Consider the following 16,354-nt stretch of genomic DNA (forward strand, 5'->3'; position numbering starts at 1 on the left):
TACCCATCAGTCTACCCAGCCAGCCAGCTACCCATCAGTCTACCCAGCCAGCCAGCTACCCATCAGTCTACACACCCCTTGGTTACTGTGTAAAGAATGACCCCTGTCAAGGATGGTAGGAAGGCAGACAACAAGAGACTGCCGTAGTAGGAGCTCATAGTGGCTTAGTGAGTGACCGACAAGACGGGAAAGGAGAACATAAAGATGACAGGGCTAAGGACACTGTCAGGAACAGGCTGGGGAGGGACACCAAGTTGTCCTTGGGGAACTTCCAAGGGATTCCCCTAAAGCAGACAGGTGAATTTAAGGGGACTTTCTGGGAGCTAGTTGGGACAAACAGGTGGTGGGTAAGGTCCAGCAAATGTGGCTAGACAGAAGGTTAGAGACTGTACTGCCTCCCTACTTAGATGCCTGTGACTGAGTGGCTATCGTGCAGAGCCTCCTCTAAAGACACAACTCTGAGACCACCTGGGCTTGAAAGTGTCCCTGATGCCCTTCCCCCACTCTCTACACACAGACTTCAGGACCCCAACACCAGCACCCTGCCCCGCTTCAGCCCACATTGCCAACGCCCGTTACTGGGTTGTTTTCAAGCCTGGCTTACTGAATGCATACCCAGAAGGTAGTCAGCTAGAAGCAGGCCAGGACACACTTTCCTTTCTTGCATTCACAACAGAGACAGGTAGTCTCTCCTCAGTCAGCAAGGGGTAGGAGGTGGGAGGGGGAGGGGGCTGGTGACTTTGTTTCTGCATACAGAGCTGATAGGGTCCTGATACCGTGTGAACCATCAAGGCCACCTACCGTGGAGACTGCTTTCTCATTCTGGATCTCGTTGGTGGTCTCTTCTGCAGCATGGTCAGCCCCTGGGCTGCAGCTTGGCTCCAGAGGCGCCTCCTCCTTTTGCTTTGTATCCAGCTCCGGGACAGTGGTACCTTCTGCTTTTCCAGAAGAAGTTTGGGGAGCTTTCTCCCTGACCTCTCCCTCCTCGGGTATATTTGCATCTGGGCTTTTCTGTCCGAGCCTGTCTTCTTCATCATCTACCCTCTCCTCAGAGGCCATCCCTTCAGTGGCCTTCCCAGTGTCTGTATGCTCTCCGGGGGTGGTGTCTTCCCGTGGGCTTCCACACCCACTCTCAGCCTCTGGGCTGCTGGTTTGCAATGGCTCCTGGACCTCTGGATGGCCCTGACTAGCTGTATCTGGATTCTGTCCAGCCTTCTCTCCAGCTTTTGCCTCCTCTGAGGTCCCGACAAGCTCCTCTGGCTTCCCTATGCTGTTGTACGTGTTCCTTTCCCGTGGCTTTTCTGCAGACCGCGGGGTTCCCTCTACACCGTCTCCCATGGCCTCCTGGTTGGGTTGGGGAGACCCGGGGTCCTTGCTCTTGTTAGGAAACACATCGTCCCCATTTTCTTCCCTGGCACCGTTTTCCTGAGATGGCTCCACACCCCTGTAATCTCTAAGGTCCCCACAGTCCGACTGAGACCTTCGGAATCGTCTTGAGGGGGGACGTCTTTTTATTGAGCCTCTAGTCCGCACCTGGAAGAAAATATGAAAAAATTAAAAAGGCCAAGAGGAGGACTATGCACGCTGGAAAAAAAAACACCTCCCCCCAAAAGACAACCAACCACCAACAACAACCAACCCACTACAGGCTTGTTTAGTTTCCTAGGAGGATGTAAAGTTCTTTGCTGTTCATTATAAATCAGAATCTAGGGCAGTGGTTCTCAACCTGAGGGTCACAACCCCCACAGGGATTGCATATCAGATATTTACAGTGTGATTCCTAACAGTAGTAAATTTGAGGTTATGAAGCAGCAACAAAATAGTGTTACGGTTGGGGGGTCACCAACTGTATTGAAGGGTCACTGCCTTAGGAAGGTTGAGAACCTCATTAGAGAGGTTTGTAGAACTACTTGGTGAGCTGCAGATTTTTGTCTCAGAAAGATGGAAATGCTCTCCTTCTGTCGACAAAGTGCGGAGACAGTTCAGTGAGCAAAGTGTTTGCTGAGCAAGAATGAGCATCTGAGTTTGGGTCATCGGCACCCATGTGAAAAACAAGGAAGGCAACCTTTGCGAGTGCGCATCCCTGCAGCTGGCATTTTGAGACAGCAGATTCTTGTAGCTGGCAGGCAGGCAGTTTAGTCAATGGTCATCTCCAGGTTCTATGAGAATGGCCCCCAAACACTGCAGGTAATGTCTTTTTACAATAGTCTAAAGTTTGAACACACAGTATAAAGTTTCCTCGGCACAGCACAGTACAGGGGAGCAGTAACTTACCTTATTATAAGAGGGCAGGTGAGTTCCTTCCGGAGGCTGGTCAAAACTCACAGGCACCTCTTCTGCCTCGCCTGAGTGAGATCGGATACCAGGGCTACTGGGTGTGGAAGGGGGACTGTGAAATGGTGACACAATGGCCTTGAGTCCAGGACTTTTGGGTGAAGCCCCAGGCAGGAGAGCTGCCGGGTCAAAGGCTAAGTTGGCCTGTGGAGAAAGGGGAGACGATGAGGGCTTCCGCTGTGTGAGGTCACTGGCTTCACCGCTGCTTGAGGATAGTTAACAGGAAGCTTTGTGTGCATCTCCCCAACCAATTATCCGCTGTCCCTTATCTATGGCTGTTCTGGAAGCATGGCCTACCCATACCCACTACCTGGCTCACAGTAGGCTGCCTTCTTGGATGCTCAGGTCCTGATGAAATGTATTCAATATAGACACTCCCCAACAAGAGTGGAACAGCCCTGGCCTGGCATAGTGGTGTATGCCTTTAATCCCAGCACTCAGAAGGCAGAGGCAGGCAGATCTCTATGAGTTCAGTCTGGGAGGTTTAGGCCAGCTGGGGCTACAGAGTAAGCCCCTATTTGATGATGATGATGATGATGATGATGATGATGATGGTGGTGGTGGTGGTGGCGATGACAGAGGAGGAGGAAGAGGAAGAAGAGGAGGAAGAGGAGTGGAACAGCTCCAAGTAGTGTTCACAGTAGTCCAACGAGTAATTGTTGGCAGTACCTTCAACTCCCAGGTTCCTTTTTTGTTTGTTTATTTGTTTGTTTCTTGGGACAGGGTTTCTCTATGTAGCCCTGGCTATCCTAGAACTTGATCTATCAACCAGGCTGGCCTCCAACTCACAGAGATCCGCCTGTCTCTTCCTTCCGAGTGCTGAGATCAAAAGCACGTGCCCCCACCTCCCGGTAGCTCTCAGGCTCTTGCGGTAGTTGGCACCCATGTCATCTTGCCGTTAGCCAGTAGCATTTGCTGCTTGTCAGTATCTGCTGTGTGCAGCTATTGCCTCTACAGCGACTGTACATGGCTAGTGTGGGTTTCCTGGCACACACTAGGAAGGTGGCTTAAATTGCCTGAGGCTTATGGCAGGTCCGCTTGTCCCTCGAGCCTCCAGGTAGAGTTCTGTCTTTGGAGACAGCACAGGGGTATATATGGCAGTCTTCAGGGTGTTTGCCCTCCAGTCAGCACAATACAGGTGAAACCGGATGAACATGGATATGAAGGGGAACCAAAGACCAAAGGAAGAGTCACTCGAAGGTAACTAAAGCCTAAGAAACCTACAGATTTGGAGGGGGGAACAGATGGGAGCCCCCAATCAACCTTACAGATAACAGAGCAGGAAGAAGGTTAAGGAGGGATTATGTATGAACAGCCCAGACAGGGTCTCACGGAGCCCAGGTTGGCCTTCAACTCACTATGTAACCGGGAATGACTAAACTTCTGAGGCTCCTTCATCTACCTTTAGAGTGCTGGGACTGCAGGCTTGTTCCACCATGCTCAAGTTTTTTCAAGTGCTAGGAATTGAACTTTGAATTGAATTGGGTTTTCTGCACACTAAGCAAGCACTCTGGCCACTACAGCACCAGTCCACAGAGTTTTAGCGCCATCTAGGGGCACACCTCTTGCTCCTGCTCTCTGTAATTCCAAACCCGCACAGTTGAATCTTCCTGATCTAACTGGGCAGGTCAGATGTAGGACCTCCCAGAAAAGGGACCAGGCAAGAGAGGCAGATGGAGTGACAGAAAGTCCCACACACCCAACTCCAGATACAGGATCTTTCTCTTAATAGCTGTCGTATGATCTTTAGCAGATCGAAATACCCTTTCTGAATCTCAGGTCTTCTGTTTGTTCCAACGTTTAGCCTGACCTCCACAGTCTTTTACAGATGATTTCTGGTTACTCTCATGCATTGCTTGGCTAATACCTCATACTCACAATGTCTCCCCCAGTACTCCCCTCAGGCCAGGCTGATGACCTTGAGAATCCCCGAAGGTTGATAGCACCCCAGACCACAAAGCATGATGTTTAGGAAGGTAGTCATTATTTAATGTGGTCTTAAGGACAAATGTACAAAACAAACAAGACTGGATCATGAGAAGAGTTAAATATAGAAAATGCACAAGCCGAGAAGCAGCACTGTTAGCCCAGGCTATGTTTTTTGTTTTTAAGTGGCATACGATGACAGGAGGGAAGGGGAAGGACTGCACACATCACAGGAGTGTGTGTGAGGCAAGATACAGTCTGCACTTACCTGAAGCTTCTCAATCAGAGGCGAGCTCTTCACCTTGATTTTAGGTGGGTGACTGGTGTTGGATGGTGATTTCTACAGGACAGACAGATCAAAACAACCAAGTGAGTCAGAGAGAGGAGGGAGGATGGGTTATTAAGCCATCACCGCTTTGGTGCTGTGCTACTTACCTCAGGCCTGGAAGAGACAGGCTTTCTGTTCATTCCCACCCCCTCACCTCACCACAAGTAAGACCACTCGAGTTTGAACCGAGAAGTCAGGGCAGGCATTCATATCACAGGAACCCTCCCATCCCAGGAAGAATGACTTCATTGTCATTAGGAGGAAAGCCTACATCTGTGGGGATCAAGGCCTTCACCTCACGGCCTTCTGCAAGGCAAGTCAACAATTGGAGGGAATTTCACAGACCAAAGGCAAAACGGTCATTCACTCTCTTGTCACAAACAAAACAATAAATCAGAGGCTGGGAATGAAGTCAGACAGAGGTATTATTAAAACCCCACCATTGGATTAATATTTTGGAAAATTCCACCAACAGCATGGTTCATATGCCAGAATTTCCCTAAACACAGAATACTCATTCAAACAGGCAGATGTACGTGCTAAATATCTCCGGTCCCACCATGTATTGTGTTAGTTATATGAAAATGAGGGTGATTTAGTCTCTTCTCATAACAGTCAGAGGCTGCTATCTCTACCATAAATACTCTGCTAATTACTTTTGTGATCGGTGTACACCAGGAATCATTCCTGTCTCCATAATTACATACTTATAAAAAGACTGGCTCCTTGTTTTATTCTAAATTCCCTCTACTATGCAAGAATGACAACAGCTGTATGGTGGTTACATGACAGTAAAGAAACAGAAGATGCCTTTCACGTTGATAGATAAAAACCAAGCACAGGAAGGATTTCTTCAATAGTTTGGGCCCCACCCACCCCTGTTTCCACAGATGAGTGTATGGGAGCCGTAAGAAGATAAACACTGCTGATCTCTGGGTAATGTTCTGGGACATCTGGTTATATTATGGTTGGAGAAGAAGAGAGACCGACTCGACTGATCCTCCGTTGCCTTCTCGGCTGCCGGTGTCGAGGGAGAGCATGCTGCAGTGGGGCAGTCAATGACTGGAATGCAGAGACCAGCCTCCTTCTGATTCCAACTTTGGTGACCAGACAGATGCCTGTCCTGACAAGATGTGGTGGCTAAGGCAAAGGATGCTGAGGGCTTCCCTTGAAGCTCTAGGTTGCCTCTGCCACTGTGAGTCTCCATCGGCAGACACATTACTGAGGCAGCCAATCATGGAGCTGTTTGTCTCTAGTGAGTGTCAAGATCCTTTTGTACCAACTGGGAGGTTCTTAGTTTCTGGGCTTCACTAAGGAATTAGGCTTGGGAACTTATAGTTTCATAAACTACAGCAAACATTTTGCTACCAAAGCTCATTTTAGGTAATATTATAAACTCTTCAAACTGCTTTTGAAGACAGTGGAAATTCGACAAACAGGATCTCTTAACTTTAGTGCTAGAGACCTAGCCGATGTCGGACTGCGGATGTCGGACTTTGTTTGACTACAAAGCAGAATGAATTCTGTACTACCGTTAATGCAGTTCACACCATGGGCAGCAGATGGCAGCATTTAGTTTATAATTTAACCACAGGCGCCTGGCCAGTGATGGGACAGTGGAGATAAACCAGCTTGGTATTCATACATTTTATGTTTATTGTACTGCTACAATATCCCAATAATGTATTATGATGTCTATAAGTTGTTGACCTGATACTTTCAGATGGAGAGGTATTCATGTCCTACCAACACCCTGTCATCTGGTTCTCCCAGGAAAGGTAACTTATCACTTTGCCTGTAGTCAGTAGGAGAAATTCTGGGGGCTGACCCCACATCTAGAAGGTATAGGAGTGCCAGCCATCCTACTCATCCCTGTGCATAAGCAACATGCCGGAGGGATGTTAGTGCTCCTGCAGGCTGTACGCACGACAGAGGCCTGTAACACCTCCATTCCGCCCTGCCAGGTGAACTGCGCCCTCTCTCTCTGACAGAGGTCTCATTGTGACATCCTGGCCTGGAGCTTGTTATACAGATCAGTACGATCTTGAATTAGCAATTCTTTTGTGACACTCTGTGAAGTGCTGGGATCACTGCTGTGTTCCGTGGTACCCTACTCTGTAAATTTCAAGGAAAAAAGAAAGTCACTGACCCTGGGGGGCAATGTTGTCATGAAGATGTAGTATATCTCACTCTAGATGATTTTCAATCTAACCCCTTGGCTGTTACTCGTTACTTGTTACTTTTCAAGGAAAGCTCTGACTTTATATTCTCATAAAGTCCATGGAATGAAGCTGTATAATCCAGTCACTACAGACCCGACCCACTCCATCTGCTTTTATTCCCATGAGCAAAGCTTCTCCATCCAGTCCCCACTCTCTCTCTCTACTGATGTTCTGGTCCTCTTTTTTACAAATAAGGAATTAGTGTGGAGCAATGAATCCTCTTGGGGCAAGCCTAGGTTATCAGGGGACAGCTCCGATGGCCACAGCCACAACCCATTGTACCACAGCAGAGATGCCAAGCTCAGCAGGGAAGAGCTTACAAGGAGAAGTTGACCCTCTGTAAAAGAGAAGTTGCTGGTTGTAGCCTTGGCTGGGAATCCCACGAAGCCACTCCATCATGGTGTCAGCACTTGAGGGGACCCAGCAAAAACACAGAGTTCCTTGAACTCAGCTCTTGAGATTTCTCACCTCACGAGACTACCCTTGTTCAGTGGAGGGGAGTTATTCCCAGAACAGGTGGACCCAGGACTCTGTACCTACTTGACGGAGGGTAGCTATGAGTTCTTGACCCTTTAAATGTTTTAGAATTTATTTTTAACTGAAAAAATTTTTTATGCATACAGATGCCTTGCCTGTATGTAACTGTGCACCATGGGTATCTTGGTTCCCAGAGAGGTTAAAGGAAGACATCAGATCCCCTGGCACTGGAGTAACAGATGGTTGTGAACCATCATGTGGGTACTGGGAATTGAACCCAGGTCTGCTGAAACAACAGCCAGTGCTCTTAACCACTGAGACATATTCCAAACACCAAATTCATTGCTCTTTAATGGCACTTATCTATTATTAATTTGTTTGTTTGTTTAGTGTGTGTGTGTGTTGCACATGTGTCACTGCATGTGTGTAGAGATCAGAGAACAACTTGAGAGTGGGTCCTTTCCTTTTACCATGTGGTTACTAAGGACGGAATTCAGGTCATTGCCTTTACCAGCTGAGCCATCTTGCTGACCCAGGTTCTCTGGTTTTTGATGCACTTCTGCTTGTGAGCCTTGGGCTGACGAAAGGTTTGAAAAATATTCATCTACATCAACCGTTTCACTTTGTAGGGGACAAAATGTCCTAAGTTCACAGGGGGGTTTGGTGTCTTTTATCAGGATGCTGGTCCCTGGAAAGAAGGGAAGGGAAAAAGAAGGGGTTGAGGTGGGATTTGGGAGCTGAGCTGTTTGGGTTGCTTGCTCTATTTTGGGTTTGGCCTCTCCGGCCTGAAGACAACATGCAAATTGGTTTCTGGCAGGACCACGACCGTGACCACAGCGAAGGTTCACGGGCTGCTGGGTTGGGGCCTGCAGCAGCCACTCTAACAGCTACAATTAGATAAATAAGTCTGGGCAGCATGAAGGCTGGGACTCTATTACTGGCTATGATCTATAACAGCAGAGCCTTCATTATGTTGGCAGCACTGGCTATTTATATCCAAGAGCCAGGAGGCCTCCTGTGTGCTCTGGTTTTCTTCCAGAGATCCAGAACAATGGCCAGCCTTTTCAAAGGATATGGAGAGGCCGTGAACTTCTCTTGTACTGTAGCTCTGCCTCTGAGGGCATAGCTTCTCTCCTTGAGGACCCTTCTACACCTCTTCTTACACCCTTAGACTTGGGGACTGAAAAATGGATCTGGTCCTTGACCGATCTTTAAGAAGGCTTAAAGGAAAGCTAGTCTCCACAGTAAAAGATGCAGGGGGTATTAAGAGAGATTCATTCTTGTACCCTAGGTGAAGCGACCCCTTGTGGAGGCCTAAAACTGTGATGCATGTAACTCTTTCCTGCAAGAAGGATGAAACCCCACAGGCGGCAGCTGAGCACCCAGGGCGGCACTTACCTCCTCACCGTTCTGGCCCAGCTCTACCTTGGGGGGGAACAGGGGGAGGGAGCAGGGCGGTTTCCTTCTTGTTGGCTTACTGGCTGGTGTCTAGAGGGAGAGTGACAGACGACACAGAGAGAAAAAGAGAGGCGGTGAATCAGGCGATAGGGAGGAGGAGGAAGGCTCAGAAACCAGTGTTAGGAGTGGTTAGGGATGTCTAGAGGAGGAAAGAATGGAGGGACCTGACTGTCTGAGGGGCTGTCCTTCCGCTGTGCATCGGCAACCTGGGATCCCCTCTCCTGTCTGTTCAGCAATACCGTCCTCTTGTACTCGAGCCCCAAGTCTGAGCCAAGCTTGCCAAATGACTTTCAAATTTTGCCTTTTGGCTGAGAAGCAGAACTAGACCCTTAGATCAATGCCATCTCTTTTGTCCTTTAGAGCATTCCTCTCTAGACATCATGGGTCACTTTTAAAACACAAGTGCAAAATCACGTACCTAAAAGAACAAGTCCTCATGGAACTGAAGGTGATCTTGAACTAACTAACTAATTAACTAACTAACTAATTAATAACTAACTCTCTCTGTCTCTCCTCTCTTTTTTTGTTGTTGTTTTGTTTGTTTGTTTTCTTTTTTTGTTTGTTTGTTTGTTTTTTGAGACAGGGTTCTCTGTAGCCCTGGTTATCCTGGAACTCACTCTGTAGACCAGACCTCCAATCAGAGATCCTCCTGCCTCTGCCTCCTAAGTGCTGGGATTAGAGCTGTGTCTCATCCATCTCTGGCTGAACTTGAACTCTTGGTTCTTCTTCCTTTAACACTAGTGTGCACCTGCTCCCCTCAGCCTGCTTCTAATGGAAGCCACCCACTACATGTCACAATCCAGTACAACTGTCCAAAAGCATGACACTTTAAACAACAACAACAACATTTTCTTCAGCAGGATCCTTCTAGAATCGCCTAGTCCTGGGTCCCTTCCCCCCCACCACATTCCTGTTTTTTTTTTTTTTAATGGAATGTGTTTCCTTCCAAATTCTCAGTTCCAGATCTAATGTGGGTCTTGCCACTCTCCTGCTTCCTAGGCTAGAAGCAGAAGCTGGGTGTGTGGGGACTTCTTTACTGTGAACCAGTCCAGGCTGGGGAAAGGGGAACACTGCCCATCTGTATCAGTGGAAGATCAAGACGAAAGGGAATCCACACTGTCTGGCTGTCACTCGTCGCCACAGTGGGAGCCTCACTCCAGGAGGGAAAGACTCTGCCTAAGCTACAGCAAATTCTCCACATTCAGAGGGACCCTCTCTGGCTTCTCTTCCTAATTTGGTAATTGCCAAGGCTCCCTCAGCCCTCTTTCTCCTCAGGGACTGAGAGGCTTCTCTTTCCTCCAGTCCTCTCCCTGAAGAGGATGCACCAAGCACCCAGACTCACCTCCCTGGCCACAGCTGCTTGCTCCCGAAACAGCCCAGCCAGCTGGGCCACCGAAGGCTGCGCTGAGCTGTCAACATTGGAGTTGGTCTCTGAGGGTCTTTCCTGGCAAACAAAGGAGACATAAATGGTAATCAGGCAGGTCACATGGGGTGCTAGGAAAGGCACCTGTTTTGTGGTCCCAGGAATTCTATGACGAGATATTTTTAACAGTATTTTGCAACTAGCTTCCATATTCAAGATTAAAAACAACTACTATTTCTTCTTCTTCTTCTTCTCACACACACACACACACACACAAACACACACACACACACACAAATTATTCAGTCACCCACATTTAGTGAGTAGCTACAATGTATTGGGGTTCTGAGTGTACCCAAGGAGACAAATAAAACATGGGCTTGTCCTAGACAGGAACTGAGGGATGACTGGAGGCAGTCAGGACAAGGTCTCTCACTCTGCAAAGACCCCTTAGACATGGGAAGTATCAACAATAGCTTGCAAACCCCCTTCCTGCTTAATGACTCTGAAAAATGGGGATGCAGTGGGGATGCAAAATGCCGTCAGAGTCAGGGTCTTTGTAGGAAACGGAGAGGGCATTTGCTCTTTCTAGAATTTTCCCATCCAAATGTATGTGATTTTGTTTTCGCTACTTAACCGACTGCCTTGGGCAATAGTGACCATTTATTACATTAGTGAATGACTGGGAGGCCGTAGCACACAGGATGAAGAGTGGACTGCTGGGACCCACCAGAGACTCATTCTACCTTTCATTTCTTCAGCAGTCTGAGCCTTGGCAGGGAGATGCCAGTGTCTCTCCTTAGGGTGATCTGAGTTTGGTGACTGACTATATTATAATGGCAGGGCAGGTGCAAGGAGCAGGGTTGCTGTCCTGTCTTGATGATTGGCTGTGGTCCAGCCTCCAGTTCTGGTCAATAAACTTATTGATGCTTCAGGCCAAGATGCTTGAAGGATGTAGTCTATCCCATGTGTCACTTGTCACTGTGACACAGAGGGTATCAGGGTCTCTCTCTGTCTCTTTCTCTCTCTCTCTGTGTCTGTCTCTCCCTCTCTCTGTCTCTCTTTCTCTCTGTCCCTCTCTTTGATGCAGGGTCTTGTTCTGTAAACTAAGCTGACCTTGAACTTATGACCCTCCTTCCTTTCCTTCCTCAAGTGTTAGGATTTTAGGTGTGTACCACCATACCCAGATTCTTCTGGGTTTTTATTATTATTTTTACATTTAAAATGTGTGTGTGTGTGTGTGTATCTGTGTGTGTTTGTGTGGGCCAGAGAACAACTTGTAGACCTGGACCCACAGGCAGTCATAATAACTACCCTGTTCCTTCTCCACTTCCACACCCCATCCCCACTCCCCACTTCCTAACCCCGCTGCCATTTGGTCTGAGTTTTGTCAGTCATCAGACTCAGAACGGCCTAATGAGAGACACATCAGCACTGCCTACTGCTGAAGCAATGAGAGAGGAGGAGTGAGTCTCTGGTTGAGTCCCAGCGGCCCCCTTCTCATCCTGTTCGCTACTTGCAGGAGTCAGGTCTTCCACCAGTGGATTACAGGAATTGAACTCTGGTCATCAGACTTGGTAGCAATCACCTTTACCTGCTGAGCCATCTTGCAGGCCCCTCTTCTTGGTCTTATGTATTCAGTTCTGGAGCTATTTGGCTTCTGCTTTTTTGTCACTTTTTTTCTAATGTGATTTTTTTTATTAAAAAAAACATAGAGAACTTTATCACATTCCCTCTGTTCTGGGTGGGGCTGCTGCCCTTGAGCAGCAGTTTAAGAAGTCCCTGTTTGCCTCTGCATGGGTTTCATGCCCTGCTTCAGCAGTAAGTGTGCATCTCTGTACCACATGTCCCCTGTGTGCAGACATATCCACGGCCCTCCTTCGGGTACTAAAAGTGTCTCTGAGTTTCTTGATTTGGCCCCTGCCATCTCCTGGCAACCAAGTGGAGAGCACACAGCTGGTTGGAAAGGAAATTTGTGCAGAGGCAGGCAAGACTGGACGGAGCCTCAGGCTGGATGTGAAAGGCAGCTCTGGGGCCACCTTGTTCCTGTCAACTGTGTTCCTCAGGTTCATGCCCACTCCAGTCTAAACACCAAGGTTGATTTCAAGGAGGATTCCAAATGATTCGCCTCTATTCAAGATGCCAGATGTCTCCCACTTATCAGGGAAGGCACTGGAAACCGGATGCTCCATCCCAAGAGGCTGCTGAATGGGCTCAGGATTGACCCCTGTCTGACTGACCCACTGGCTGCCTGAATACTGGTCAGAGACCCATGTCCCACTGTGCTGGAGCATCAGAAAGGCTTGAGGGACAGAGCATGGTGAATTGAGCTAACCTTGGCAAAGATACAGTGTGATCATTCTGTTCATCTGTCTAGCTTCCTGCCACATACCAGCATGGCCTCTGTCCACCACTATTTATTGCTCCAGCCCTGCTGACTGTGCGCTCTACCCCAGCTTCCCGGGTGCCGATGGCTGGCGGAGCAGGGAGAGACATTCCAGTTAAAAATAGAGCTATAGAGGGATCAAAAACACCAGAACTTCCCTGTCTCGAGACTGTGCTTGGCAAAGGGGCTCAGCAGCAGGGAACATAAGGCTTCTGGAAGCACTTAGGGCTTACAAGTCAGGTGAGAAAAAACGATTCTAATACAGTTTGTTTTCTTAAGGCTCCCTAGGTAATGAGTTTTCTTTAGCTGGCAAGACTTCTCGCCCCCACCCTGTCTCCAAAATACCTCCTCTCCTAAATTTCAGAATATTGAAAGATGATTGCTTACTGCACACAGAAAACACTGCAGCCCGGAGATGCACATCAGTTAGCCAGGGCCACACAGAAGAAACAAAATAGAATTAACCATGGACTATTTGACCCTGACACTCAGCAAAGGTTAAGTAACATATCCCGTGAAGGTGCTTTAAGAACTATCAAGGGCTGTTATGTGCTAGTGGACAAGCATGGTCCTCAGGCTGGTGGCCCAGCCCATGTGAGACTCCATCTCCATCTTTGCATTGTGGTTTCAGCCACAAAGCATCTTCAGTGGGGGCAACAGCTTACAAGCCCATCTTAGGCTGGAGTGGCCACATTCTCCTTATCTCCTGTTCTGTATCCCTGCACCAGGAGATTTTTTATGCAAACCGAGATCTCAAATACACTGTGAAGCTGAGGACAACCTTAAACTTTTTGCTTCCTCTCCCCCAAGTGCTGAGATTTACTTACACCCACCAAGAGGCTCAGTTGTATCTGGCACTGGGAATTGAACCCGGGGCGTTGTGGATGCTAGGCAAGCACCCAAGCATCTGAGCAACACATCTGTAGCCCATATATTCTTGGTTTTAAGAAAGACTTCAGCATCTCTGTCTCCTTTTAGACATTCCCAAGACCGTCAACATCCTTGGATAAAAATCTTTTTCCCTTTTTCCTTCTGGTTCATAAAGTACTTAGCACTGGGACTGACATGTAGAATGTGCCCATCAGAGCTTCGGTCCTTCGTTCCTTTCTCATCCAGCCCTACCTGCCAGGGTAGGACCTGGGCACCTGTTCCGACAGTCACCAACACCCTAACTCATCCTGTGGACCCCTTGGTAGCAACCCCAAACTCCACATCTTGGGCCTGGATCTTGTTTGTTATAGCTTTTCTGCCACCATGTAAGCCTGGCTCTGCCAACTACCTTTGAGACCACACTTGTATGAAAGTCTGACATACTGGGCAGTGGTGATGTACAACTTTAACCCCTGTACTCAGGAAGTAGAAGCAGGAGGATCTCTGAGTTCAAGGCCAGTCTGACCTACACAGTGAGTTCCAGGAGAGTCAGGGTTACACAGGGAAACCCTGCCTCAAAAAACTAAAAAACAAAACCCAAAACAAACAAACAAACAAACAAACAAAAAAGATCTGATTCAGCAAGGCCTGAGAAAAATCACCTGTGGTGTTTTTTTTTTTTTTCCAAGACTGGGGGATTTTCTGAGAACTGAGGAGCCTATGTCTAGACTGTGTGGAACTTCCTGGACACTGTTGCCATGCTGAGTAATAGTTTGGAGGCTGCTGACCATAGTAGAACCTTTGTGTATGGGCCAGAGGAAGGGCCTGCTACCTCCCTGGCTCTTTCTCGCTTCTCTACCCTCTCAGTTGTTCCAAACTCCAAGTGCCTAACAGTCTCTGGGCCACAGTTTGGGGCAGCAAGGCATGATGGGAAGCCCGATAGTGCATGGCAACGAGAGGGGGCTGCCTGAGGGTGAAGGGACTTTTGCTCTCAGCCAATAAAAAGGTTCCTTGCTCTTTAGAACACTGAGTCCAGAGCTTCATAGGCAATAAAAGATGCTTGCTTCTTTGGTCCTCCAGAAAGGAGGTGCTGTCTCCATGAAGAGTAGCCAACCGTTACAAAGCTGCTTTACCATCACTTGGGAAGGCTCAGTAGAGAGTCTTGGGGCGTTCATTCTCTTTGTTCCTAACTCTTCCGTTTATCCCACTGTTTCCTTTATTGCTATCCTAGGATGATGGAGAGGCTACTGGACCAGACTAGGCAGGTCCATTTATCCTGCCTGCCTCTGTGAGAGGCTCTGTCCTCAGAGCTGTGGGTGGCACACTGCGTGATTCTTCCCTATTCTAGAGGAGAAAATTGGACTGAAGCTGCAGAGTAACTTTCTGTTAAGTGAGTAAGTGTGGGTGTGAGAGCCGCCTGGGTTCTGGTGTACCAGCTTTTCCCACACCCCAGTCTCCACTAGCCCTACTCCTTCACTAGAGGGTGTGTCTCAGGCTCTGAGTGTAACAGTGAATAAGGTAGAATGGTTGCCCCCTTCCAGAATATTCCTGTGAGAGAAAGCAGCAACAAAGATACAGATAGATCAACAACAACGTGATTTGTTAAGGGATGTGACAGAGGCAAAGCCTGTCACCTTTCTATGAGGGTTTGGAAAGATATCTCCGAAGAGGGAGTATCGGTTAAATCTCAGGCAGGGAGAGGAGGTGTCCTGCACAAAAGCACAAACAGCAACGGGATGAGAGACAGCAGAGGTAAGTGAGCAGGGATAGTTTGAGCACCAGAGTCAGGTGGGAGGTAAGGGGTAGGTCAGAGTTAGTCTGGGGCCAGCCCCACACGGATACATTGTAACAAGCTGTTGCGGGTTCATTCGGAGTGAGTGGTTACTCATAAAGGAGCTACATGTGAAAGACGGATGAGGATGGGAAAGAGACCGAAGGCAGGTGCTGGCAGGGCATGGTCCAGGGAGGCAGAGTGGACCAGACATGCAGCCAGGAGATGGGGAGAAAGGAGAGTGACTGATGGAGGATGTGCAGATGTGAGGGACAAGATGGAATAAACAAACGCCTGGGACAATGGGACACTTGACATACTTTCTTCTGGATTAAGGAAGACTGGTTGTGGAAGAAAGAGTGGGAGGGGCAGATGGGGAGGGAACAGTACTTTCTTGATTATGAAAATTTGCAATGTCTCATAGTCACCCTGTTGAGACGAGAGAGAGAGAGAGAGAGAGAGAGAGAGAGAGAGAGAGAGAGAGAGAATATACACCTAGGTTTAGAGATAGAAGAAGGAAGCTAAGGCAGGAAACCCAGGTAGAGATGGCATTTGAAGCCCTAAGACTGGACCAAATCAGAGGAAACTCAGGACAGGGAGGGCAGAGATGAAAGGTTGGGTACTGCTGGTCTCCTCTGCCATGAGCTAGCCTTTATCCACGAAGGTGGATTGGCACTGTTACTCCAGGGGAGACATCAGTGTGGATTGCCAATGGGATAGGGCAATGCCAGAAGGTTTCCCGACTAAAGTGAATGGGGGGCAAGAACCCCCAAATGTTCCACACAGACAGTGTGGTTTTCCTCATCCTGGTTGGTGGATGAGTCATCCATTCAATCTTGAGCATCACCGGTGACTGTCAAATTTTAATGTGAGAACCAATGATGCCCTTAAGCTGTGAACACCTGCTCTAGGGGAACACCAGGTAGAGGCGAACACCACTTAATAGAAGAAAAGAAACGGGTACATGGTAACACATATTTATTTCACACAAGACCAAGAAAGTTCCAACTACCTCCAACCTACTACCCACCTGTAGGATTTGAGGACATGAAAATGGAACCTGGCCTCTGCAACTCCCTCTGAGGGAAATCTCACATAAAATACCCCACACATCTCGGGAGCCGCAGGCATAGGTGGGGCGGGGGGGGGACTCTGGGCTTTCTATTTCATCTGGGACTTGGTATTGCAGCCTCTGATCCCAGTGGGGGTGACTATGGGA

General features: G+C 48.3%; 1 protein-coding gene across 2 annotated transcripts in view; it reads right to left on the bottom strand.

Moving 5' to 3' along the window:
- The window catches only part of Rcsd1 (RCSD domain containing 1), a 58,679-nt gene that overhangs the window by 5,525 nt on the left and 36,800 nt on the right, over positions 1–16,354 (bottom strand). The window contains exons 2-6 of one of the 2 annotated variants that reach the window (XM_028760095.1): positions 10,088–10,189; positions 8,686–8,775; positions 4,529–4,600; positions 2,275–2,478; positions 802–1,533 (exon numbers count right to left, since the gene is read on the bottom strand). In XM_028760095.1, the coding sequence (XP_028615928.1) occupies positions 802–1,533; positions 2,275–2,478; positions 4,529–4,600; positions 8,686–8,775; positions 10,088–10,189 (1,200 nt within the window). The remainder of the gene's footprint in view (positions 1–801; positions 1,534–2,274; positions 2,479–4,528; positions 4,601–8,685; positions 8,776–10,087; positions 10,190–16,354) is intronic. The other variant, XM_028760103.1, reaches the window with a different exon arrangement.

The sequence above is a fragment of the Grammomys surdaster genome, unplaced genomic scaffold (genome assembly GCF_004785775.1).
Source record: "Grammomys surdaster isolate TR1022 unplaced genomic scaffold, NIH_TR_1.0 130, whole genome shotgun sequence".
Taxonomy (NCBI): Eukaryota; Metazoa; Chordata; class Mammalia; order Rodentia; family Muridae; genus Grammomys; species Grammomys surdaster.